This window comes from Podarcis muralis, chromosome 10 (assembly GCF_964188315.1).
Source record: "Podarcis muralis chromosome 10, rPodMur119.hap1.1, whole genome shotgun sequence".
Taxonomy (NCBI): domain Eukaryota; kingdom Metazoa; phylum Chordata; class Lepidosauria; order Squamata; family Lacertidae; genus Podarcis; species Podarcis muralis.
The window spans coordinates 28,324,190-28,349,251 of NC_135664.1; the positions used below are offsets into that span (position 1 = coordinate 28,324,190).

General features: G+C 43.2%; 1 protein-coding gene across 2 annotated transcripts in view; it reads left to right on the forward strand.

Annotated features, from left to right (window-relative positions):
* Positions 1-7,964: 7,964 nt before the first annotated feature.
* The window catches only part of ANO6 (anoctamin 6), a 69,089-nt gene continuing 51,991 nt past the window's right edge, over positions 7,965-25,062 (forward strand). For both annotated transcript variants that reach the window (XR_013394335.1, XM_077934669.1), the window contains exon 1: positions 7,965-8,276. Coding sequence is in view for 1 of the 2 variants with exons in the window: in XM_077934669.1 (XP_077790795.1) it covers positions 8,153-8,276 (124 nt within the window). In the remaining variant the exon portion in view is untranslated. The remainder of the gene's footprint in view (positions 8,277-25,062) is intronic.

Consider the following 25,062-nt stretch of genomic DNA (forward strand, 5'->3'; position numbering starts at 1 on the left):
AGCTTCAGGATCTGTCCTTCCAGTGAGCACTCAGGGCTGATTTCCTTCAGAATGGATAGGTTTGATCTTCTTGCAGTCCATGGGACTCTCAAGAGTCTCCTCCAGCACCATAATTCAAAAGCATCAATTCCTTGGCAATCAGCCTTCTTTATGGTCCAGCTTTCATTTCCATACATCACTACTGGGAAAATCATAGCTTTAACTATACAGACCTTTGTTGGCAAGGTGATGTCTAGGCATCATCACCTAGCTTGTATAGTACTGATATCCAAAAAGTTTGCATTGGTCCAGTGATTGTTAGCATGTACATTGGGCATGGATTGTAGAAGATCGTTTTAATTGGGGTGACATGGTTGCCACATAGCTGCCAAGGAAGAGGTGGTGCTGTGTGGTTGCTAAGAAACTGTGCTGCTCCCTGGAAGTCCCGGGTTCAAATCTTTCCTCTGACACAAAATCGCTAGCTGCCTTAGGCAAGGCACAGTCTCTCAGCCTCATTCCCTGGGGAAATAATCCCGAATCTGCCTTGTAGAGTTGTTGTAAGAATCACACCTAGATAATGCATGTGAAGTGCTTGAAAGTGCCAAACAAAAGCCGAGCGTTAAATCAAATGAGGGTTCACTGGAATCAACGCTGGAATCTGCAGTAAATGGTGGAACTCGGTTCTATAATATGTGAATTAACGAAAGGGCAGAAAATGGCTTGCTTTCATCACTGAATAGTAACTAAGTGCAATCCTATTCCAAAATGTCAGGTTTTAAAGGCAGGGATATTAGACTAGAAGTTGTTATTTCCAGCAATGTTTGACCTGGCACCCTGCTCCCATCAGATGGATAATTGGTGCAATTTTTCTAGCTTCTATAGGGAATGATTTTCTGTCTGGTGAAGTATTCTATTTAGTGGGGGCTTTTGTTGTCAGGGCACACAGGGGGAAATGTAAATTGAAACTTTAAGACACGCTTCAAATAATATATTGACATTTCTACAGAAAATGCATCAAGCATTTTATAAATGTGTTTTATGATTGTAGTACTCTTAGAGAAATTGTTTCTGAGGGGTTGTTTTCTGTTTATGTAGTGTTTTTCCCCCATTTTTTACTTGGGAAAAAGTCATAAAAGAAACACGCAGGCTGGGTTTTACTCATCTCGTCTCCTCCTGTGAGGAATTTTGATTTCTTTCATTTGGAGGAATTAGACATTGATGAAACATGCTGGCAAACCAGTGGAGCATGTCTGAAAAAAAATAATCCAGTCTGGGAAAATGTTCCTTAATATGACCTCAATATTTTGTAAGGCCCATGCTGGTATTTCTGAAAAGAAAAAGGTTAAGGTTTTTATTTATGGTGAGAAAAATGTTTCCTTAGTTAAAGGTTGTATAAATGTGCCCTCCTGTGGCCAAATGATGGATTGCAAGTACTGAAAAATGCTCAGATGTTGCAGTTAAGGGGAAAACACACTGGTCAGATGGAACAACAGGGTTTACATGCTCTCAGCACTAAGAATGGGAAGAAATGGCACTGCCTAAAAACAGGAGTTAGAATTTGCCTCCAAACACATGCATCACCTTGCGCTATTTCTTATAACCTTCAGCAGGATCAAAATACGGCTTCACAATACAGAAAGGCAGACTTGCTTACATGGGCCTTGTCTATACTACTAGCTGTGTAATCATCAGTATGTAGAAAGGAACAGGATTTCCCAGTTTCTCTCTCTTTGGTTCACTGTTAGCGGTTTGTACTGAACTATGGGCAGCGCCTCATCTAGTTATGTAAGGTCAAAACATTCCTAGAACTCCGTTGTCGCAGCACAACGAATTCTATGGCGTACGTGTTTGTTGTGTGACGCCGCCGCTGCCAGTTTTGCAGAAAGTTGAGTGGGCTAAATGAGGACAAGACCTATCCTTTCAGTACCACGATCCTTTGGAAAAACCCTCCTTCCCCTCCTGTGCTGATGTGCTGTGCAAGGAAGGGAACAGATGCTTAGCAGAGTGCCCATGGCAACCAGTCCTTGGGTTTCCTAGGTGATTCGCTGGCTGATAGCCAAAGGGAAGAACGGTGACAAAAGTTAAACGCAAGGCAGAGGAAACACATTTGCACTCAGGTGAAACAAGGCTGCAGCAACCACCCAAAAGTTGAAATGTTCAGGTCAACGTCCTGGCGGGATGGTTCTATTGATTCACAATATTTATATCCCAGCTTTTCACAGTTCTGTCTATTACAGGTTAGTGACAAAGTTGCTGGGGGCACAGTTTCTTTAAGTGAACCTCAATTTTTTACATTTAATACTACTAATAATAATTGTATTATTTATATCCTGCCAATCTGACTGGATTGCATTTAGACATGGGACATACTGCATTAGTTTCCCTGTTGTGCTGCTAGTTCTGCTGTTCCATTTTCTAATAGGTACATGGGTGGTGCTGTGGTCTAAACCAGTGTTTCCCAACCTTTTTTGGGCAAAGGCACACTTGTTTCATGAAAAAAATCTTGAGGCACACCACCATTACAGCCCCGTGACGTCAGCGCGCAGCGTCACGCCGGGAGGGACGCACAAAAGTGTAAGTTTCAATTTTTTCCCCTCCCCCTTGCCTTCCTTCTGTGCCAACCGCCAAAAAGCCAAGAAAAAAGCCAAGACTTTAGGGCAGCAGGTCGACACGGAAGAAGCTCCTACCTAAGGACAGGTGCGATGGCCGTGTCCTCTTCTGCCACACTTGGCAGCCCTGCCTCACGGTCGTGACTCCCACCCTGATTTCTCCCCGCAGGTCGAGCGGCACAGGCAGCCCAATGTGTCCAGCCCAGACACAAGCCCCGCTTCCCCACTCTAGATCCTGAATGCGACCAAGTGCTCTGGACTCTCGAGCAGGGTGGGAAAGAGGACTCGCATCTGGTAGCCTCTGGGCTCCTCGCCTGCTCGAGGGATGGCATTGCAGGCAAGCTGCCGGCCGTCGCCATCGCCGCCCCCTCATGCGAGTGGACCTGCCCGGAGTGGTGGGCCGGGGGAGGCTCGCTCTCTGTGGGGATGTGGCCCGCACGCGCGGCCCCGCTTCCTCCTGCCCAGGGCTGAGCTCCTTACCCGCGATCTCGGTCTCGTGCACGCGGATCCCACTTATTCCGAAGCTCGCGCCACTAGCCGGGGCTCTCACACCGTGCCAGGGCGAGGCGGCGCGGCCCACTGACGTCATCGCGGCTCGCCGCCGCCCTCGACTTCCCTGTTCCCTCCCCTCCCTCGGGTCGCCGTGGTTACCAAGGACTGCAAGCTGCTCGGGCGAGCGTGGGGCATTAAGTGGGAGAAGGAAAATTAAAATTAAAACTCGCCTGAAGGCCGCCTCTCCGGATATCTTTCGAATTTTTTAATTTTTCCCGCGGCACACCAGGCAACGTCTCGCGGCACACTAGTGTGCCGCGGAACACCGGTTGGGAAACACTGGTCTAAACTACTGAGCCTCTTGGGCTTACCGATCAGAAGGTCAGTAGTTCGAATCCCAGTGATGGGGTGAGCTCCTTTTACTCTGTCCCAGCTCCTGCCAAACTAGCAGTTGAAAGCATGCCAGTGCAAGTAGATAAATGGGTACCACTGTGACGGGAAAGTAAATAGTGTTTCTGTGTGCTCTGGTTTCGTCATGGTGTTCTATTGCACCAGAAGCAGTTTAGTCCTGCTGGCCACATGACCCAGAAAGCTGTCTGTGGACAAACACCGGCTCCCTCAGCCTGAAAGCGAGATGAGCGCCGCAACCTCATAGCCACCTTTGACTGGACTTAACCATTCAGGGGTCCTTTACCTTTACCTTTTAAAAAGGTAAAAGTAAAGGGACCCCTGACAGTTAAGTCCAGTCAAGAATGATTTTGAGGTTGTGGCGCTCATCTCACTTTACAGGCCGGGGGAGCCGGTGTTGGTCCACTTCTGCAGACAGTTTTTCCAGGTCATGTGGCCAGCATGACTAAACCACTTCTGGTGAAGCCAGGGCAGTGCATGGAAATGCTGTTTACCTTCCCGCCAGAGTGGTACCTATTTATCTACCGTATTTTTCGCTCTATAAGATGCACCAGACCACAAGACGCACTTAGTTTTTGGAGGAGGAAAACAAGAAAAAAAATATTCTGAATCTCAGAAGCCAGAACAGCAAGAGGGATCGCTGCACAGCGAAAGCAGCAATCCCTGTTGCTGTTCTGGCTTCTGGGATAGCTGCACAGCCTGCATTCACTCCATAAGACGCACACACATTTCCCCTTACTTTTTAGGAGGGAAAAAGTGAGTCTTATAGAGCAAAAAATACGGTACTTGCACTGCGTGCTTTCAAACTGCTAGGTTGGCAGGAACTAGGACCGAACAATGGGGGCTCACCCCATCTCGGGGCCTCGAACCTCTGACCTTCCGATCAGCAAGTCCAAGCAGCACAGTGGTTTAAACCACAGCGCCACCCATGTCCCTCACCTTTACCTTTACCTTACCCATTTTCTAATGTTCCTTTCACATTGTGCAGTACCTGTTGTGTCGGGGGCCTGCGGGGCTTTGACTGGCATACCGGCACTTCAAGCTACATGAAGGTGCTTGTGAAGGAGCACACACTTTGGCCCTCAGAATTCAGTTCTGCAGGGTGCTGCTTCCCAAGCACCTTTCCTTGCTAAGCAGCACCCCACAGGATTGAAACTCTGTTGGTGGTGATCATCTGCCCACATCACCTCCTTCTTCTCCTGCCTGACTATATGTTTAATTAGTTAAAAACAACAATCAACCCCTAATTAAACATTATTTTTCCCCCCCTAGTTTATTTCAGGGCCGGATCTGGGTTAGGTGTTCCCTGGGTTAGATGGGTGTGACTCTGCAAGGCCTATTATCTGTAAAAAATGATTGCATTTATTTAGAAGGTCAGTATTTTAAGTGGATGTCGGGTGCTTCTTGGGTTTGAGGACATTGCTCCCGTGCAGTGTCAGAAAAGGTTCTTAGTTGGCTGCACAGAGCCGGCTCTGCTGCTAGGCATGGTGAGACAGCTGCTTCAGACGGAGGATGCTGGGAGGCAGGCAGAGGCAGGAAGGTGGTAGAGGACAGAGCAGTGTGTGCCTTGCAACCCCTCACTAACTTTAGGTGCAGTAAGGTTGCTGTCCTGCCACCAGTGCTGAACTAAGAGTCAGCTGCCAGTTTAGTCTGTTTCTGTTGATGGGTTTGCAGGGTGTGGTCTTGTTCTCCACCTCAGGCTACAAAATACATTGGGTTGGCCCTGTGGCTGTGTTAGCATGCACCTGGAAGTATAGGATGTACACACACACACGCACACACACATGATGAAAGCATAAATCCTGCAATGCACCTTTACAGTACGCTTTGGTTCAGCATTCTCCCTATATGATCAGCAGCAAATTTTATCGTCAGTTGTTATTACCAGTTCAGTTCAGTAGAGGGCAAAAGAGACTGTCGTCATTTCATACTGGAACTTGCACAGAGGCATGAAAATTAACAAGTCCTTGGAGGGTTATACACAACTGGAAACAATGCTAAATTGGGTTATGGCTGCTTCACAACGTTTTTCTATACACAGTCATTTTAATTTCCTCTAATACGTTGCTGCAGTGCCAATGAAAATACTGGGAATCAGTTTCTGACACTGGGAAATGTGGCCCAGTCACAGGAATGTTTTTTTCATCAGTCTCTTGGAAATCATGCTTTAGCCACTGGAAAACAATTAACAAAAATGCTCTTTTGATTTTCTGTGAACTCAGCAGAATTCACAATCAGTCCTTATGTCCCTTTGTTGCTTAATTTTTGCTACCATGACTTGCTGAAGTCGCCATTCCCTGGGGTTCACCTGTTCTGTTCTATAGACTCTCTAGAATCTAATGTTACATTTTCAGGGTGGAGGATGGACACATTTTGCCTCCTGCAACGTCTACCCCCTGCCAAAGCAAGCAGCATGTAACACACAGCATGGTATTCATATGTTTATTAGATACGTGGTTTTTATACCCTCCAGGACAGATCGCAATATCAAATATGTAATAGAAATAAGACACACACACAGAGGGACAGTAAAAGCAACCTAACACCCAAAGCTGCAAAAATCAGCAGCGGTAAAGAGTCAGCACCAACCGCTCCAGAGTCAGCATCAACTTTTGTGTACATACCATACACTTTAAAGCATTGCAAGGAGTTGAACTAGATGACGCTTGGGAACTGTAGTTTGTGAAGGCTGCCGGGAACTGCAGCTCTGTGAGGGGCAAACCTCAGTTACCAGGATTCTTGGGGAAATAATAACGTTCATTAAAGGCATGTGTGCAGCTATCATGTGCCTGTTTTTGTTTTTTTTTTGTTTGTTTGTTTTTGCAGACAACTCTGTGCACTTCTGGTTTCCCCCTCACAAAGTGTTTCTTCAGAAATGTCTCTTCTTTAGAAGGCAGCTGGTTGGGAGCAAAGCAGAACAGTGCATTTTGTGTAATAGTGGGGTGGAAGTTCAAATAGTGATCCTGAGATATCCTTCTGTTTTGGGGGGACGGTTACGGTACCTATTCCTGCATTGCAAGGAGTTGGATGAGAATCCAGGGGTTTCCTGATCTTGGGTCTCCAGCTGCTGTTGGACTACAACTCTCATCATCCCTAGCTAGCAGGACCCGCTGTCAGGGTGATGGGAATTGTAGTCCCAAAAAAACAGCTGGCGACCCAAGGTTGGGAAACCCTGACTCTGATTCTCAGAGTCCCTTCCAAGTCGACAGTTCTGTGAAAGGTCCTATTCGACTATAAAGAATATAATGGATTATGGAAGATCCTCCACTGGTCCCGTCACTTCCTGGCAGATAGAAGGGGAAGAAATGGAGTCAGTGAGAGATTTTACTTTCTGGGGCTCCATGATCACTGCAGATGGTGACAGCAGCCATGAAATTAAAAGAGGCCTGCTTCTTGGGAGAAAAGCAATGACAAACCTAGACAGCATCTTAAAAAGCAGAGACATCACCTTGCCAACAAAGGTCTGTATAGTTAAGCTATGGTTTTCCCAGTAGTGATGTATGGAAGTGAGAGCTGGACCATAAAGAAGGCTGATCGCCGAAGAATTGATGTCTTTGAATTATGGTGCTGGAGGAGACTCTTGAGAGTCCCATGGACTGCAAGAAGATCAAACCTATCCATTCTGAAGGAAATCAGCCCTGAGTGCTCACTGGAAGGACAGATCCTGAAGCTGAGGCTCCAATACTTTGGCCACCTCGTGAGAAGAGAAGACTCCCTGGAAAAGACCCTGATGTTGGGAAAGAGGTCTTTCCCACAAGGAGAAGGGGACGAAAGAGGACGAGATGGTTGGATAGTGTTCTTGAAGCTACCAGCATGAGTTTGACTAAACTGCGGGAGGCAGTGGAAGACAGGAGTGCCTGGCGTGCTCTGGCCCAGGGGGTCATGAAGAGTCAGACACGACTAAACGACTAAACAACAACATGGAAGATCCTAAGGGATCTAAAGGGATGGAAGTGAAGCACAGAGGTAAAGGAGAATTAAATAACAAAAGAAGTGTGGTTTAGGCGGTGGAAGTCTTTTAAGATATTTTAATTAAGATTTGTATTTTATAATGTGTGCAAGTGCAATTTTGGAATTACTGTTTATGGAAAACAGCATTTTCTTTCTTTCTTTTCCTTTGCTTTTTTTTCTTTTTTCGTTTCTTCTTACTCTTTATCTTCTTCCACAGTTTATGTGTGGCAAATATGTAAACAATTGCGTTTTTGCAGATACGTCTGGAAATTTGATTGTATTATTCAATAAAGTTATATTTATTTATTTTTTAAAAAGTCCTATTGGGAAGAGAGCGAGAGCCTCCCCTTTCGAGCAGGCTGCTGGCTGCTGCTTCGGGCTCGACCAGCCCCCTGGCTGAGGTAACTTGAAGGGAACCACGCGCCCCTGAAGGAAAAAGAGGGACGTGGGGGAAAGCCCCGTCACCCCAGCCCCGTCTCTATGGCAACGGGAGGAAACTCCCTCTCGCTTTCCCGCCTCTTTCTCTCAGTCCGGGCGGGCTGCCAAGAGGGCGGCGCCTTCAGCCCAGCCCGCTGCTCTGGCTCAGGCCGCCCCGCCTTTCTCCTTTCCCCGCGGCTCTCGGAGAGGGGAAGGCGGGCTCTCTGGTCGCGGGAGCCCCGGGGCTGCTTTCCTCCTCCTGGAGATTATTCCATATTATCTGCAGGAAAGGAGGAATGCAGCAGCAGCAGCAGCGACGGACTTCTGGGGAGATGAATGCGGAGAAGGAGGGTGTGTTGCTGGAGCTGGAGGAAGATGACGAGGAAGAAGAGGGGGAGGAAGAAGAAGATGGGGAGATGGGTGAGTAAGGAGGATTTTGTGTGCGCGTGTGTGCGTGTCTACACGTGTACATCCCGTGCATTTAAAACTCCCCCCTCCAGGGAAAAGGATGTTGGGAACTGTAGTTTTACCCCACGCCGAGCTGCAATTCCCAGCAAGCTACAGATCCCAGGGGAGAGGCGTGCTTGAAATAGGCTTGGAATGAGACGGCGGAGGAAGCGCGTCTCAACTACAGCACTTTCGAGCTAAGGCGACTGAGCTTGCTTTGCAACAGGGAGAGTTGAATCACGTCTTAAAAGTCTCTCCCCAAAGAGAGAGAGAGAGAGAGAGAGAGAGAGAGAGAGAGGAAAGGGTGGGTTCCCGTTTCATTGGCTGCCCTTTGATTCACCCTTTTTTGTTTTTAAAGCGGCGTGTCAACAGCTTGGACAGTGGCGCAGGCAGCAGAAAGTGAACTCGGAAAGTTTGGCTCCGCTATTCTTTCCAGCTCCTTTGCAGGCCGTTCCGCGGTGTTCTTTGGCTTGCACCGTTCAGCTGGGTCTGATAGTGTCCTGTGCCTGGAGGAAAAAGTCTTCTTTCTAATCCTGAGTTGAAAGACCGCGTCGTTATTCTCTCCCCCGTGCTCGCTTCGCTCCCCTCCCTGCTTCCAAAATGCTGATCTGAGATTTGAACGGAACATCCGCAAAGAAAACTGACGGCCATGGGCGTTTTGATGGGCTTGGGAAAGAATGCAGTGTTGTTCCGGAATCTTGGGTTGTTGCTTTTATTATTTTTGTCTGGGAGTTGAAAGTTCAGTGATCATTTGTCACTTTTCCAGAGAAATGTGAGTCAGAAAAGACGGAAGAATAAGCTGGGAGGATAAATGAGACCTAAAGGCATGGTTGTGTGTGTTTGTTTTTTGCAACAGATGATCTGGAAATACTCAAATAGCGCCACCTTTCTCCCGTGCGAAAGGCAATTCTTTAAAATACTGCTAGGATATATACCGGTAAATGGAGGGTAACAATCCAGCAAAAGTCTCGACCAAGGCTGTAGTCCTCCTGAACCCACCCCCCTGGGAGTAAGCCCCACTGAATCCGAATGGGACTTACTTCTGAGTAGATGGGCTGCAGACCTATGGCTCCATTTAAAGCACACCTCCCACCCCCCGTAGAATCGAGGAAACTGTAGTTTACCCCTCACAGAGCTATAATTCCCAGCACCCTTGGCTACAATTTCCAGGATTTTTGGAGGAAAACGTGCTCTAAATGTATGGTGTATACACAGGCTGCAAGTCCCACTGAAATAAAGAAGACTTAGGTTAGTCACAAACCCTCTGCTGCTCTTTTAAATAACTATATCAGTAAATAAAGCAATAAAATGTGTACTTTATTAAATCTAAGCTGTCCTGTTCTGGAAAAGGACATGGAAGTAAGTTTAACAAAGAAGCAACATACAGGAACTGACAATAGGAGAAAGACGCAGTTTGCTGTAGTGATGGAGCCAGCATTCCACCGTAGGTCCAGCAGGGAACTCGATCTCTTGGGTTGCTGCGTTAAAAGCCACCCCCTGTGTCTCGCTTGGACCTCACGGCTGGCATCAACATCAAGAAGAAGTGGTTCTGCTTTCCCAGTTTAGCCATGCCTTAATTTGACTGCCAAAGCATGAGAGAAAAGGCATGATGAGTAAGAAAATCGTATTCTCAGTCTGTAAGGGGGAAAGTAGTTACCGGTAACTGTCTCTCACAGATAAAACATAAGAGGGCTGTTTGCTTATTTATTAAGTTATATATTTTTAATCAACTGTCTTTTCAAACAACCTGGGGGTTGGATTGCAGCCTAAGTCATGCTTAAGAGTGAACCCATTGAAACCAAAGTGACTAATTTAGGCTCCACTGATTTCAAAGGGTCTGGTTTAAGGATTACCAAGTGTGAAGTCCATTTCAATGGGCTTGTTCTAAGCATGACTTAGACTGCAGTCCAAACCCTTATATGCCAAGCTAATGCCATTTGGCATTGGGTCTGATCTGGGCCTGGTCACTGTGCCAGCCTGGCATTGCCTCCCCTCCCCACAACCCGCATTCCCTTCCCACTTTCCTTTGCTGTCAACCATGAGTGGCAAGACTGCTGGAGCTAGGATTGCTCTCCCTGTGTGGATTCAACCCTTGCTGCTGCAGGTGACATATAATTAATGAAGAGCAAATGAACAGAACAATGACAAAACAGTCTATTAAAGCTGCGTAAAAACAATGACTCACCAAAGAGACAAAACAGTACCAATTGAAGGTCGCATTGATCAACCATAACCAATTATACTCCATGTTAAAATTCCATTTGCTGCCATCAAAGGTGATACAAAGAGGGACTCATCCAGGTGCCACAAAAGAGAAACTAGCAGAGTACCACTCCAAACAACCTCTGATGCACATTCACCATACCCTCATAAATAGGCAGAGGCCACATTCAGATGTACGGCTAAATCCTTGTTTAACATTACATAAATGAGCCTAGCCTCTTCCTGTGCTTGTAAGCTATTCCTTCTCCTCTTTGTGGCTTCCTGCATGCCTGAGAAGAGGAATTTGGAAGATTTTGCTTTCCCTTAACTGTGGTTTACAACTTTCCAGCCTTAGTTATAAATGTTTCTTTCCCATAAAATTGTCACAAAAATTGCTTTTTGTAATTTAGTACACAAAAAAATGTTACTCCAATCTTCTCCTTCTACTTTGTAAAACGAACCTGGCATTTAACTCTTCTAAATTATAGTGCAGGTCTGTCTACGTAATTGACACGAGTCTTCCTTGCAATCATGAAACGGTTTACTTCTGCCTAAGTTGTCAACGGAAATAAAACGAAGCAAAGACAACAAACAACTGATGTGTGTGATATTTGCTGGTGATGCATGGAATCAGAAGAGAGCTGTTCAGATTTATCAAAGGGATAGTGTGTGAATTATTTATCATCTTTGCTTCAAATTCTAACAAGGCAAAAGTCAATAGACATGTGATTGTATCTATTGCCATTTGTATTATGCTTAGGTCAAGTACTGTTATTTGTTGAAAAGTAGCAAAGTTATATAGGCAACTATCATTGGTGTTCAGGAAGTTTTTAGTTTATCTGTGTCAAATGTAAATGTAAGTCTTGGTAAATGTCAACACAATTTTTTTTTAAAGTGAGATTGAATGTGCAAGCAATCAACCTGGTTTTAAAAAGACTTCAGGTACTTGGAAGTTCACATGAGCAAGTTCATTTTCCATAGCCTCTGAAATAAATTTATTGCCTTTGTATGTTCATTACATTTCTGCTCATTCTGATCATTGACCCTAATCAAACTGAAGCTGATTAATAGGGTGGGAGTTAGGTTTTAGTGTGTGTTCAGTTCAGGCTCTATACAGCATGGGTAGGCAAACTAAGGCCCGGGGGCCCAATCGCCTTCTAAATCCGGCCCGCGGACGGTTCGGGAATTAGCATGTTTTTACATGAGTAGAATGTGTCCTTTTATTTAAAATGCACCTCTGGGTTATTTGTGGGGCCTGCCTGGTGTTTTTACATGAGTATAATGTGTGCTTTTATTTAAAATGCATCTCTGGGTTATTTGTGGGGCGTAGGAATTTGTTCACTTTAAAAAATATATATATATAGTCTGGCCCCCCACAAGGTCTGAGGGACAGTGGACCTGCCCTCTGCTGAAAAAGTTTGCTGAACCCTGCTATAGAGAGATCAGGGAAGTGTAAAAATGAAACAGAGCTACAGTATGTTTCAGGAACTAAGTTGGCATGGCATCACTTCCTTCTTTGTGGGTTGAGTCAGTCTTCTGGTTTTATAATCGAATCAAGCTGTCTTCTTAAAAACTGTCTATAGAGAGAAAGTGAACTCATGGACATTTTGTTACTTGTTTATTTCTAAAATGTCCATGCTGCCCTTCTGCATTGCTGCATTGCTTTCTCAACTGCTGTTGTTGTTGAATCTAGAACATCAACCTGTGCTGGAGATTGTACTCCAGGATGTAATCCAGAAAGAAAGTGTCTCATTAAAATCAGTGTCTTTGAATGCATGATTTGCAACCAGGCAAACTGATACTTTCTTTCCCTCAACTTGTCGTGGGCTGGTTGGACACAAAGGAATGGTGGGAGGAACCAGCTGTGGAACCACCAAGGCAAGAAAGCTCAGAGCCCAGGGAGTGATGGTGGGACAGTGATGAGAGGTCAGAGGGAGAAGACTGGAAAGAGGATGTGTCAGAAGCAGAAGCAGAAGCAGAAGCAGGGCTTAGTGAGCAGGGAGAGTCTGTGGCAGAGAGGTCAAGAATTGGAAGCTGAAGTTGAAATTAAAGGCAGAGATAAGTCAGGCTAGTGAAAAGTCATGGTTCTTTTCTCCTGCCACTGTGACAGGCTCCCTCCCAGAACCAGGAGAGGCATGAAAAGGTCAAGGAGAGTTTGGCTGTACACAGACACATAGTCTCCAATTGCTTGGGGAAAGCCCTGGAGAGGAGAAGACATAGACAGCTGTGGGAAGGTGGGGACCTTTAGACTTGGCAACTGATTTCCTGGAAGAAGACTCACTGGGAATAAGTTGCTGCTCATTAGCCCTGACACTCAGAAGAGTCTGTGGAGATTGTGTTTTTGCTCATCAAGTGTTAACTCCAACTTTGGACTGTGTGATTACTGACCACCACACCCTGTGACATAACTGTAGCTGTTGTTGCTCAAGAAAAGTTTTGTGTCTTGTCATGGAAGGCTTAGTGCACATACCAGAAAGAAGAAAAACTAGGCAAGTTTTGTCTCCCTCCAAAAAGAACGGCAACAGAAAACTTCTGGCTCCGTGTGTGTGTGTGTGTGTGTGTGTGTGTGTGTGTGTCCAGTTGCCACCTGGTGGCTAAATCGTATAATGACACTATCCACCTGTACTGCAGTAACAGTGGAATACCATGCAAAGCAAGTAGGGCCTAGATTAAGCTAGATCTCTAGCTTTCATGTGGTTTACTGTAAGGGGAACCTCCCTTGGCACAAGGCTGCCTGGCGTTAAAAACTCAGAGCCACAAAACTGCATGACAGGTACTTCATTAGGATGGAACATTGCCCCATTCTCCATGCCTCCTATTCCCTAATATAGCCATTGAGCCTTGTCTCTATGATGCTATTGTGCAATGCTGTTTGGTACTCCTGCTTGGCAAAGGCACAGGGGCTGCTAAAATGAGTGGAATGGTAGAATTATTCCTTTATTACCAAGGAAGAATGCCAAATAATTGTGGCTCATGTGAAAAGGAAAATGGAAAAGTTATGGAACAACAGCAAAAAATCAATAATGAATTCTGTTGTGATGTCTGTCATTCTGAAATTTGTGTAAAAATGTATATAAGACTTACCCCATACCATCTTAGGGCCCAACCAGATGAGATGATGGAGATCAGTGGTAGTGATGCTTTCTTCAAAGCTTCAAAGCAGCCATTGGTTGAGGAAGCGATTGAATCAGGCCTGTGGTGCTAGTTAATTGAAGTTGCTGTTAGTTCTGCAGGGCAGGAGTGGGAGACAGAGATACCTGTAATAGGGGATGTTATGAGCATTTGAGCAGGACTAAAGCGAGTACAAGTGGCTTTCTCTCTCCCTGCCCCAAGGCTCAAAATTTATCTTGTTGATCATATTTTTAAAAATTCTTACTATAATTTAACAAGTACCTGGTTGTACAGTATTTTTTTCCTAGACAAGTTTCAGTGAAATACATAGTTCCAGTGAAATAAAAATCTTCACTTGTTGACCTGAGTTGAGGTTCTGGTTGAATGAGGAATGCCACATTTTTAACAAGTGGGAAAAGATTTATGTCTGAACACTTATTTTAATTTCCCAAGCTTCTAGGCCCCAGAATTCTGGGTTACTTGGCAAAATACATTCTATCTTCTCTGGGATAGAAATCTAATAATTTGCCACCTTCCTAAATTATTTATTCAGTGACTGTACAGGTGCAATAAAAAAATGATCCATTATCCGTAACATAAATTTATTTTACAAGCAATTGCTAACTTCTTTAGTATACTCCTAGGAGTTTTTGTGTGTGAAATATGACACCCATAACATTAGGATGCAGCAGAGCATCTTCTTCAGTTACCTAGGATAGTTTAAGTCATGTTGTTTTCCTGGTTTTGCTCTATCTCTTGGATATTTTTATGTACACGGGCTTCTTCAAGAAAACACCCATTTAGAATTCATTTCTCCTTGACTTTTCTGAAACTACTCAGTGTGTTGTTTTACATGCTAAAACTAAACCAGCCCAAACTGTATTCCCTTCCAGTTATTTGTTTTCTTCATGTTCATACTAAAGAAAGTTATTTCTTCTACTATCTAACTGTCAAAGAGGTGGATACGCAACTAGTCAGCTAGAGAGTAAAGATAAGATATTTCTAGAATTGTTGCCTTCCTTACAAGCAGAAAGTGGGACATCAAACTTTCCACACACAAAAAGGCAAAAAGTGCCACATTTTGAAGAACTGCACATGTTATACTATAGGATTGCACTTCCTACCATTCTTCCAAAGAGTTCAGGGTAATGTACATGGTTCTTATCCTTTCCAACCCTGTGAGGTAAGTTAGGATGAGACAGAAATAGCCAACATATGCCCTCCAGATATTGTCAGATTAAACTCCCATCAGCCCCAACCATTGGTTATCCTGGCTGGAGCTTGATAACATCTGGAGGAACAATACTGGCTACCTTTGGACTGAGACATAGTGACTGGCTCAAGTTCTCCCAGCAAGCAGCAGTCTCAGGACCAACTCATGTCTGGAACTGCTTTTCTGCATGGTTTGGTCCATTCTGATACATGAATCCAAGAAGTAGTGCTATGCCAAAACATAGCCTGCTTTTTGCCTCATCCCCAGCATACTTTAGAATTACTTTAGTGTATAGGTGAATGCAAAATCGAGCTTACTATATCATTGCAAGGTGGCCAAGGGTGTTGCATGTGTCTCCCACCATCCCATTAAATATTTCTCCAGCACTCTGCAACTTCCCTGCCTCTCCAAACTCCCTGGTATGAAAAAAAGCCTCATGGTAGTCTTTATCTAGTGATGGGCTTTAACTAAAGTGCAGGAAACTTAGTAGGCTGTCAGGGTACATTCCAGACAGGAAGCCAAGGATTTGGGAAGGCCATCAAAGAGAGGATTTATAGAATGAGAGAGAGGATACTCACAACCTCTGAATCTGTGTCGAAAGTAAAGTAAATGTGGGTGACAAATCCACCAAGTTTTCCCTCCCCTTTGATAATTTTCAAATGTAATTTCTTTTCTCAGTAATTGATGGAGAATAGTCACAAAAAATATTGGAAGAAATATTTGGCACACTACTATAGGGCTGCACCCCAACAACACCTGGAGGGCCACAGGTTAGCCTTTTCTGGTCTACACCTAAACTCCCTATTCTTACTAGTGTTCAGATAATTGAGGTCCAGGCTATATTGGAGTTGATGTAATCTAAATCAAGAGAGAAGTAATCTAAATCAAGAGAGAAGGGCTAGTCAGCTTCTGTGGCCAATTCTCCATTCTTCATCTGCATTTGCTCTCTGCCTTAATTCTTTTGTTTAATCAAATTCAACTTTTCTCCAGAAGCAGCACAGGGATATTTTGAAGATAAATACATTAAAGGCTCTGGTTACTATAGCAATTGTGGGGGGCAAGAAGAAATAAATTGTACTAATGATCCAAATTGTCTTTATTACCCATCTCCCCCCATAAGACCAGACCTTCCTTATATGTCCCACTGGCAAAATCTAATATGTATTTTGGCAAGCAGCCTCGTCTGCTTTAGTTCTCGAGCAACTTATCTCATACTAATTAAGATTCTGAATAGAAGATTCATCTTTTTCCTCTAGCCTATAGTTTTATGATAATATATTTATATCCTGCACATAGGCCTGCATGATAGCTTACAGTAATGCTAAATACTAATAAAATAATTAATAATACAATAAAATAAAATATTAGTGTCACAATAAAACAGGGAAGCAGTATAGAGAAAGCAAAATGGGAAAGAAAAACAGAACCATAACTAACATTAAACTTCCTGTTCTCTCCCAAGGCATAGTGGAACAGGAAAGTTTTAATTTGTTTTCCAAAGACAGATAAAGAGTCCTGTGGCCTTTCTGATAAAAGAAACTCTGAAGTGAAAGTGCCACTAGAAAGAATATTTCACACCTAATTGCTGACAAACTAATTTCTGATGAAGATGGCATTGGGAGTAGGCTCTAACCAAATAACTTAACGTTCAGGGGAAAAAATCATGGGAAAAGCAGCCTCTGGTATATCCTAGCCAGGCTGGATGGGAAGGTCTATGGCAGCACTTTGAAGATTGTATCTAAACTCACCGTTTATCAGTGGAACTCCTTCAGCACTGGTGTAATGTGTTCTAAGGGGCCAACACTGGTTAACAGCAGTCCTGCTACATTCTGCGCTAGTTTCCAAAGGGTGTTTGGAGAAGTCATTTTGTAAAAAAATGTACTTACCCAAGCAGGATTTGATTTAGTTAAAATGTATGTGTATGTAGGGTCATTTAATGTGGGGTCATCTGATGTCCTGTTAAAAGCGTTGTGGGAGGCGGGAATTATTGGTTTGTTGTTTGTTTTTACTATGTATTTTGTGGTTTTATATTACGATTTTATTTTGTGAACCACTCTGAGATCTGTGGATTTAGGGTGTAATACTAAAAATACTAATAATGCAATGGTTGATTTAGAAAATATTAAGTACCTGTTAATGGCTGGTCATTGGCTGTTATGTAAGTACATGAGACTGGCCTGAAAGCAAAGAGTAAGGTTACCATAACTTCCGTCACAGAGCTTCAGTATGCTGATGACAATGTAGGGTGTGCACACTCAGAGGATGACTTCCAAGTCATCCTAAATATCTTCGCAGAAGCTTATGAAAAGCTTGGCCAAAAAGCCGAAGTGCTGCACCAACAAGGACAAAACAATCCCTCTGCAGTGCCACAAATCCAATTCAATGGTGTAATGTTGGAAAGTGTTGCTCACTTCTCCTACCTGGGCTGTTATCTTTCTACAAGGGCCAACATTGATGCCGAAATCCAGCATCACCTGAGCTCTGCAAGTGCAGCTTTCTCCTGATTGAAGTGCAGAGTGTTTGAGGACTGGGACATTTGCAGGGAAACCAAAATGCTTGTTTACAAAGCTGTTGTACTACCAACCTTACTGTATGTTTGTGTAACATGAACCACTTATAAACACCATCTCCAACTCCTTGAAAGATTCCATCAATGGTGTCTCCAAAAAAAATTTACACATCACTTGGGAAGACAGGTGAACTAATGTAAAAGCAACGATTCTTCAACATCAACTTTCTTGGACTGGTTATATTGTGCAGATGCCTGATGATCGTCTTCCAAAGCAACTACTCTATTCTGAACTTAAAAATGCAAAGTGTAATGCCGGTGGTCAACAAAAGAGGTTTAAAGACTCTCTCAAGGCAAATCTAAAAAAATGGAGTGTAAACACCAACAATTGGGAAACACTGGCCTGCAAGTGCTCCAATTGGAGAGCAGCCTTTACCAAAGGTGTCATGGGCTTTGAAGACACTCGAACTCAGGACGCAAGGGAGAAAGGTGCTGAGAGGAAGGCACGCTTGGCAAACCCTCACCTTGATCAACCCCCACCCGGAAAGCTATGTCCCCACTGTGGAAGGACGTGTGGATGCAGAATTGTTAAGACCATGTTCATGGAAAACCATCCTACTCGGCTACGAGTGATAGAAGAAGAAGAAGAAGAAGAAGAAGAAGAAGAAGAAGAAGAAGAAGAAGAAGAAGAAGGGCTGCTATGTAAGTACCTGAGACTCGTCTGTTGGAAAGTGGTTAGTTGGTTTTGCAATATTGAGAGTACAGTGGTAACTCTAGTTACGAACTTAATTCGTTAATTCTTAACGGAGGTCCGTTCTTAACCTGAAACTGTCCCTAACTAGAGGCGTGCTTTCACTAATGGGGCCTCTTGCTGCCGCTGCGCCACCGACACACAATTTCTGTTCTCATCCTGGGGCAAAGTTCTCAACTTGAGGTAATTCTTCCAGGTTAGCGGAGTTTGTAACCTGAAGCATTTGTAACTCGAGGTACCACTGTATTGTAAATTACACTTCTGATTGGCTTATTGGGCAGAAATTATTAATTATGCATTGGACAGGAAAAGTGGCCTGATTGGCAGGGAGGACTCTATGTCTCTCAAATCTGATTGGTTGGTGGACAGACAGGCTGGGACATAAATAGGCCTAATCTACTCATACTGAGAGAGACTGCTGACCAGATATGGAGAAGACAGAGGGTGAGACTGGCTGAGAAGAAGCAGCCGGAGGCTAAAGGTGAAGCAGATGGGAAAGAGACTATCCAGGCTGGAGGAAGCTGAAAATAATAGTCTGCCTTAAAAGAGCAAAATCATTAACCTTAAGCTGAAGATGGGCAGTGAAGACAGTAAGAAGAATTCAGCAAGGAGCTGACCAGAACTGCCTGTAAGCCTGGCTCAAAGGTGGTCCACAGTAGCTAGTGGCAAGACTGACTGGGGAAGAGGGGCTAAGGGTAATGGCTATTATGTTAAAAAGTGTTAGGAACTAAAGTGTATCAGCCAGGTTCATGGAAACATCTGTAACAGAGTCAGTGTTTAGATACAGCAGCTTTATTGCAGCATATATAAGTAACCCTTAAAGAAGCAGCAACAAATTGGAAGCATGGCATTCACCTTATCATATCAGAACTTCTATTAATCCGTACTTCTATCAGAAAGGGTTAATAGAAAAGTAAGCTGTACGGTATGCAGCTCAAGAAAGATATCTTAAATGCAGTTTCTTGCCCTTAGGAAATATATTGTCCCCCTCCCAAAGACCTAACTGAGGAAACATAGTCTTATCTGTGCTAAGTTTAGATCTTGGACATGATGAGTTAATACTGCATCTGGCCTTTAAACTATGTTGGCATCTTTTTCTGTTTTATTTCCATGCCGAGATATTTTCCATCTGTGTTTTATGGACACGTGCAGGACTCAAGTTCCCCGAAACTGCCAGTTTTATCACAGTAATGTCACTGTTTTTCTTCATTTCTGTGTGTATGTTTAGTAACCAGCTACATATTAATTAAGGAACATTTCAGTCAACCCTTGTCTTCAGCAGCGAATGCAAAATGAATGTCTGTCGAAGAGTAATTGCAGATGGGCAAGAGGGCGATTCAATTGCAGTTCAAGCAAAACATATTAAGCTACAGCATATGCACAGGAGAAGGGTTAATATGCAACTTCCTCTGCCACACTATTAAAGTACCAGGTGTTGAATGGTTTCTTTAAATGTAAAGGTTCATCATTGTTCCACTCGATGTGTATATCTTAAAGGGGCCAGAGCAAGGGCCAGAGCAAGATAACGAGACCCAACTTTAAAGCTGTGAAACATAGCAGGTGCTGCTGAGTTGTATTTGATTAAGGTGTGTCAGCATTTGGGTTTAGTATATAAGGAGCAGCACCTAGCTCTCCCATTACCCTGGGGTTTGGGTTGGTGGTTGGGTCTGGTTTGGTTGTTAATGTATTTAGTGTAAATGGAGTTTTTGTTTTTCTTATTAAAACCTTGTTTAAGTTATTTTTGAGTCCTTTTCATTTTTAATGCATGATCTCCCCAGCAAGCTATCTGCAGCGCTACCATACTACAAATAGCCAACATCTTTGGTTATGGGCCCAGCTGCTGAGTGGATGACTGCATATTTTTGGACTCTGAGAAAGGTTTGAGTTTTGAGTTTTCTGACCGTGAGCTTAGCCTACAGGCACCTCTTCAATCTGACAATGATTTACAACCTGAAACTAGTGGTTTACTTAGTCCCATTAAGTCTGAGAAGTCTGACTCTCCTTCTGGACTGAGACGTTCAGATAGAAAGAGACAGAAGCCACAACGATTTGCAGATGAACATTTTAATACTGTGTATGCCAATAAGGTAGTTTTTGAGCCAAAAAGCTACAGTGATGTTCAGAAATTACCTAAGCAACAAGCTGCAAATTGGTATAAAGCTATGAACTCCGAGATAGCTTCTTTAAAAGAGCATAACACTTGGTCTCTTGTACCACAAACCCCAGATATGAGACTTATTGATTCGAAATGGGTTTATAGAGTTAAAACGAATGACAAAAACGAAGTTGTAAGGTACAAAGCAAGATTAGTTGCTAGGGGTTTTCAACAAATTCCAGGCGAAGATTATGATTTGTGTTATTCACCAAGCGTAAAATATGAAACAGTTAAGCTTTTGTTAAAAGATGCATCACAGCGTGGACATTCCGTTTATCACCTAGATATAAAAACTGCATATTTGTTTGCAGATTTAAAAGAACAAATTTTTATGCGTGTTCCTGAAGGCATAGACGCCGCTGAAGGTTTGGTATGCAAATTAAACAAATCCCTTTATGGTCTGCACCAAAGTGGAAGGAATTGGCACCAAACTTTAGCAAAAGAATTGCTGGATATTGGTTTTTCACAAGGAAAGGCAGACAATTGTGTGTTCATAAAGGAAAGGGCAAACTCTGTAACAAAAATATGTGTGTATGTAGATGACGTATTAATTTCTACAAAAACTAAACAGGAATATGAACAGGTGGTATCACAGTTACAGAAGAAATTTGATGTAGTGGAATTAGGCATAGCTAAAAATTACTTATCCATGCAAATTGAGAAAGGCAAAAATGGATCTTTTCTGGTTCATCAAACTGCAAAAATTGATGATCTTGTTGAAATGCTATGTTTAGAAAATGCAAATGGGAAGGAAACACCTATGGTGTGTGGTTTCACCTTTACAGGTGAAGACAAGCCATTTCCTAACAAAACTTTGTATCGTTCTGCTATAGGCAAGCTAAATTTCATTCAAAGAATCTCAAGACCAGATATAACTTATGCTTTTCACTTTCTGGCAAAATTTGTGGAAAAGCCTACTACACAATGTTTCTCTGCTCTTAAGAGAGTGGTAATGTACCTTAAACATACCAAACATTATAGGTTGCAGTTTACAACATGTATTGACAAAGGTTTTGAAATTTTCTGCGATGCATCTCATGCAATGGAACAAAATAATTGCAGGGGTGTGTCTGGTATGGTGTTTTGTTATAACGGTTGTCCATTTGAATGGAAGTCCCAAACACAAACCATTATTTGTCTCTCCACAACAGAAAGTGAATTATGTGCATGCGTTCAGGCCACTCGTGATGTAGAATGGTATCTGCAAGTGTTTGCAGACCTACAGATGCAAGTAACACTACCAGTAAAAGTTTACCTTGATTCCCAGAGTGGACTTGCTATCCTGTGCTCAGAGACCAATACGCAGCGCACTAGAGTCTTAAGGTTACGTTTAGAATTTGTAAAGCAACTAATTGCTGATGAAATGGTTGTATTTGAATATGTTCCTGGTGACAGTCAAATTGCGGACATTTTTACAAAAGCACTTCCAAAGGTTACACATGAAAAACATGTACAAAGTATGCTTTCTGTTTTTGTTCCACAATGATGAACCGCAGGGGAAATGTTGAATGGTTTCTTTAAATGTAAAGGTTCATCATTGTTCCACTCGATGTGTATATCTTAAAGGGGCCAGAGCAAGGGCCAGAGCAAGATAACGAGACCCAACTTTAAAGCTGTGAAACATAGCAGGTGCTGCTGAGTTGTATTTGATTAAGGTGTGTCAGCATTTGGGTTTAGTATATAAGGAGCAGCACCTAGCTCTCCCATTACCCTGGGGTTTGGGTTGGTGGTTGGGTCTGGTTTGGTTGTTAATGTATTTAGTGTAAATGGAGTTTTTGTTTTTCTTATTAAAACCTTGTTTAAGTTATTTTTGAGTCCTTTTCATTTTTAATGCATGATCTCCCCAGCAAGCTATCTGCAGCGCTACCATACTACAAATAGCCAACACCAGGCTCATGCTAGAATACTAATTGAAGTGACTTGCTGGCACAAAAAGCAAAGGCAAGAGCCAAAAAAGCAAACAAAAGGAAATCCTTCTGTACTACACTTGTTCCTTTTTTATTATTCAGTGCAGCTCTGATTTATATTGAACATTATCTGGGCCATTTCACACCCGTAAATGCCGCTAATATTCTGCATGTGATATGAAAGACCTTAGGAAGGAGTGCTTGTGTGAATCATCAAGAGCACAGAATAACTTCTGGTGGCACCATTTCCGTCTGATTTAGATCAAAAATAGCTATGCACTGCTCCTTGTGATCTAGCTCTTAATACCCAGCATTTGTAATTCAGCTTTTAAGAGTGTAACAATTGCCTTGGCATGGTCAGACTAAAGGTCCATTCATTCAGTCTCCTGTAGTATGAGATACCCATAGCAAGCCTCCATGCCATAATGATGGTAGCCTTCCTTTGTTGTTTGTTCTCAGCATCTTATGCTACTTCAATTATTGTAATTGACACCTATTTCTCCATAAGGGATGTGGGTGGCACTGTGGTCTAAACCACTGAGCCTCTTGGGCTTGCCGATCAGAAGGTCAGCAATTTGAATCCTCGTGATGGAGTGAGCTCCCATTGCTCGGTCCCTGCTCCTGCCAACCTAGCAGTTTGAAAGCACGTCAGTGCAAGTAGATAAATAGGTACCGCTGGGGCGGGAAGGTAAGTGGCATTTCCGTGTACTCTGGTTTCCATCACGGTGTTCCATTGTGCCAAAAGTGGTTTAGTCATGCTGGCCACATGACCTGGAAATCTGTCTGTGGACAAACGCCGGCTCCCTCAGCCTGAAAGCAAGATTAGCACCACAACCCCATAGTCACTTTGGACTGGACTTAACCTTCCAGGGGTTCTTTACCTAGTCATCCATGAATTTGTCTTAATCCTTTTAAAGCCACCTGAGTCCCATTTCAGATGTTGCAGTAACACAGTACAGTGGTACCTCGGGTTAAGTACTTAATTCGTTCTGGAGGTCCGTTCTTAACCTGAAACTGTTCTTAACCTGAAGCACCACTTTAGCTAATGGGGCCTCCTGCTGCCGTTGTGTCGCTAGACCCCGATTTCTGTTCTTATCCTGAAGCAAAGTTCTTAACCTGAAGCACTATTTCTGGGTTAGTGGAGTGTGTAACCTGAAGCGTATGTAACCCAAGGTACCACTGTAAGCCTTATTTCCAGTGTGGCTAAAATCGCCACCTTCAGGTGATAAAGGGGCCATCTGGATGTCATTCCACAGCACTCCCACAGAAGGGCATCTTCATGCAGTGTTGGCTTCAGGATTTGTGGGGTCCAGCCTCAACAGTAAGGAGTACTTAGGGGTGCTGTAAGGAAACCTGAGTTACTTCTTAGCATAGCAAATGCTCATCAGGTTTCTATAGCACACTTGTGAAACTCTTTCAACAGAGTGATAACATATACCAAGGAAGGGCAAGAGAAGGAGATCTGTACACATAGCCTTTCCCTTGACGTACAATAACTGTGAGATAATTTTTAGAAAACTTAATTCTACCATTATTATGTTTGGTCCAGGAACTTGCCCTTTCATGAGAACTGATGGTATGGGAGCGTTTAGCCAACCTGCCTTGCGAACAGAGTTTTTGCAAGAAAAAACACGGGAAAGGAATAAGATGAAATGAAGTTTCCACTGCCATAGAATCACAGATTGTATGTAGAGTTGGAAGAGACCCTGATGATAATCTAGTTGAACCCCCTGCAAAGCAAGAATATTTGTTGTCTCATATGGGAATCAAACCTGCAACCTTGGTGTTATTGGCACCACACGTTAACCAACTGCACATCATGAGCATGTTTAAAACACAGAAAGTGGAAGCTCAGCTGTTTGTTGCCACTGGCATTAAACTCGTCTCATACAAAAATTGAACGCGATCAATCTACTGTTCATAATTTTACTAGCTTCCTTTACTACTTTTTAAAACAAAAATCAAAATCAGGACCTTCAAGTAAATGCCTGAGACACTCTCCCATAAAGGCCAAACGTGCAGTTTGGCAGTGTTGCTGGATTCAAACCAAGTGGTGTTTCAGTGGCCAGCAGTGCTTTCCACCATCTTTAGCTGGTACACAAACTGCAGCCCTATCTGGAGAGAACTGACCTTGCCACATTGTGATGCACAACACAAGGGGCTGTCTTTGAAAACATTTCAGAAACTCAGAATGTGCCAGAATCCATGGAGGCTAGGTAGTCATCATTGTTATATCAGCTGGGCTATGTACGGATGTGTTTCTGGGCTCAATTTAAAGTGCTGGTTTTTACTTTGAAAGCCCTAAACAGTTTGGCACCGAGTTCCTTTTTGGACCACCTGCAACTATCCTGTCCACACTTTAGGATCTGATTCAGAGGCTCCCTGACATATTCACCTTTTAGGTTGCTTAGGTGGAAGTCGACAGGAAAGAGAGGTTCTTCTCTACGGTGCCTGCAAGACTTTGGAATTCCATCAGATCTGTGCAAGGTTACTATGCTGCAGGGTTTTTGGAAGACATTGAAGCCTCTCTTTTTCATTCGTTGTTCTAGGAGTGATGTTTTACTGGCTGGGTGATGGCTTTGGGTGGTTTTTTTTTATGAAGAGTTTTCCCTAAGAACCTTAAGCTTTTTAAAGCTTAAACTTTTTGTATTATTGTTTGCTTCTCATGCTGTTTTGTGTTTGTAAACCACTCTGGCTGGAAAATGTCTCCAAAAGTGGCCTAAAGTGTTGTTGTTTTCAAATAAACAACGCAACAGGGTATATCCCATTTTATTGTGAGAAAATGTCATTAAGTATAAACAATGTGCTTGATGCTATAAGGTTGCCATGGGTTTGCAGAATAGATTTAGTAACATGTCAATCCCAAGCAGAATGTATAAAGGGTTTGTATTGGGGGTTTTGATTATTGATT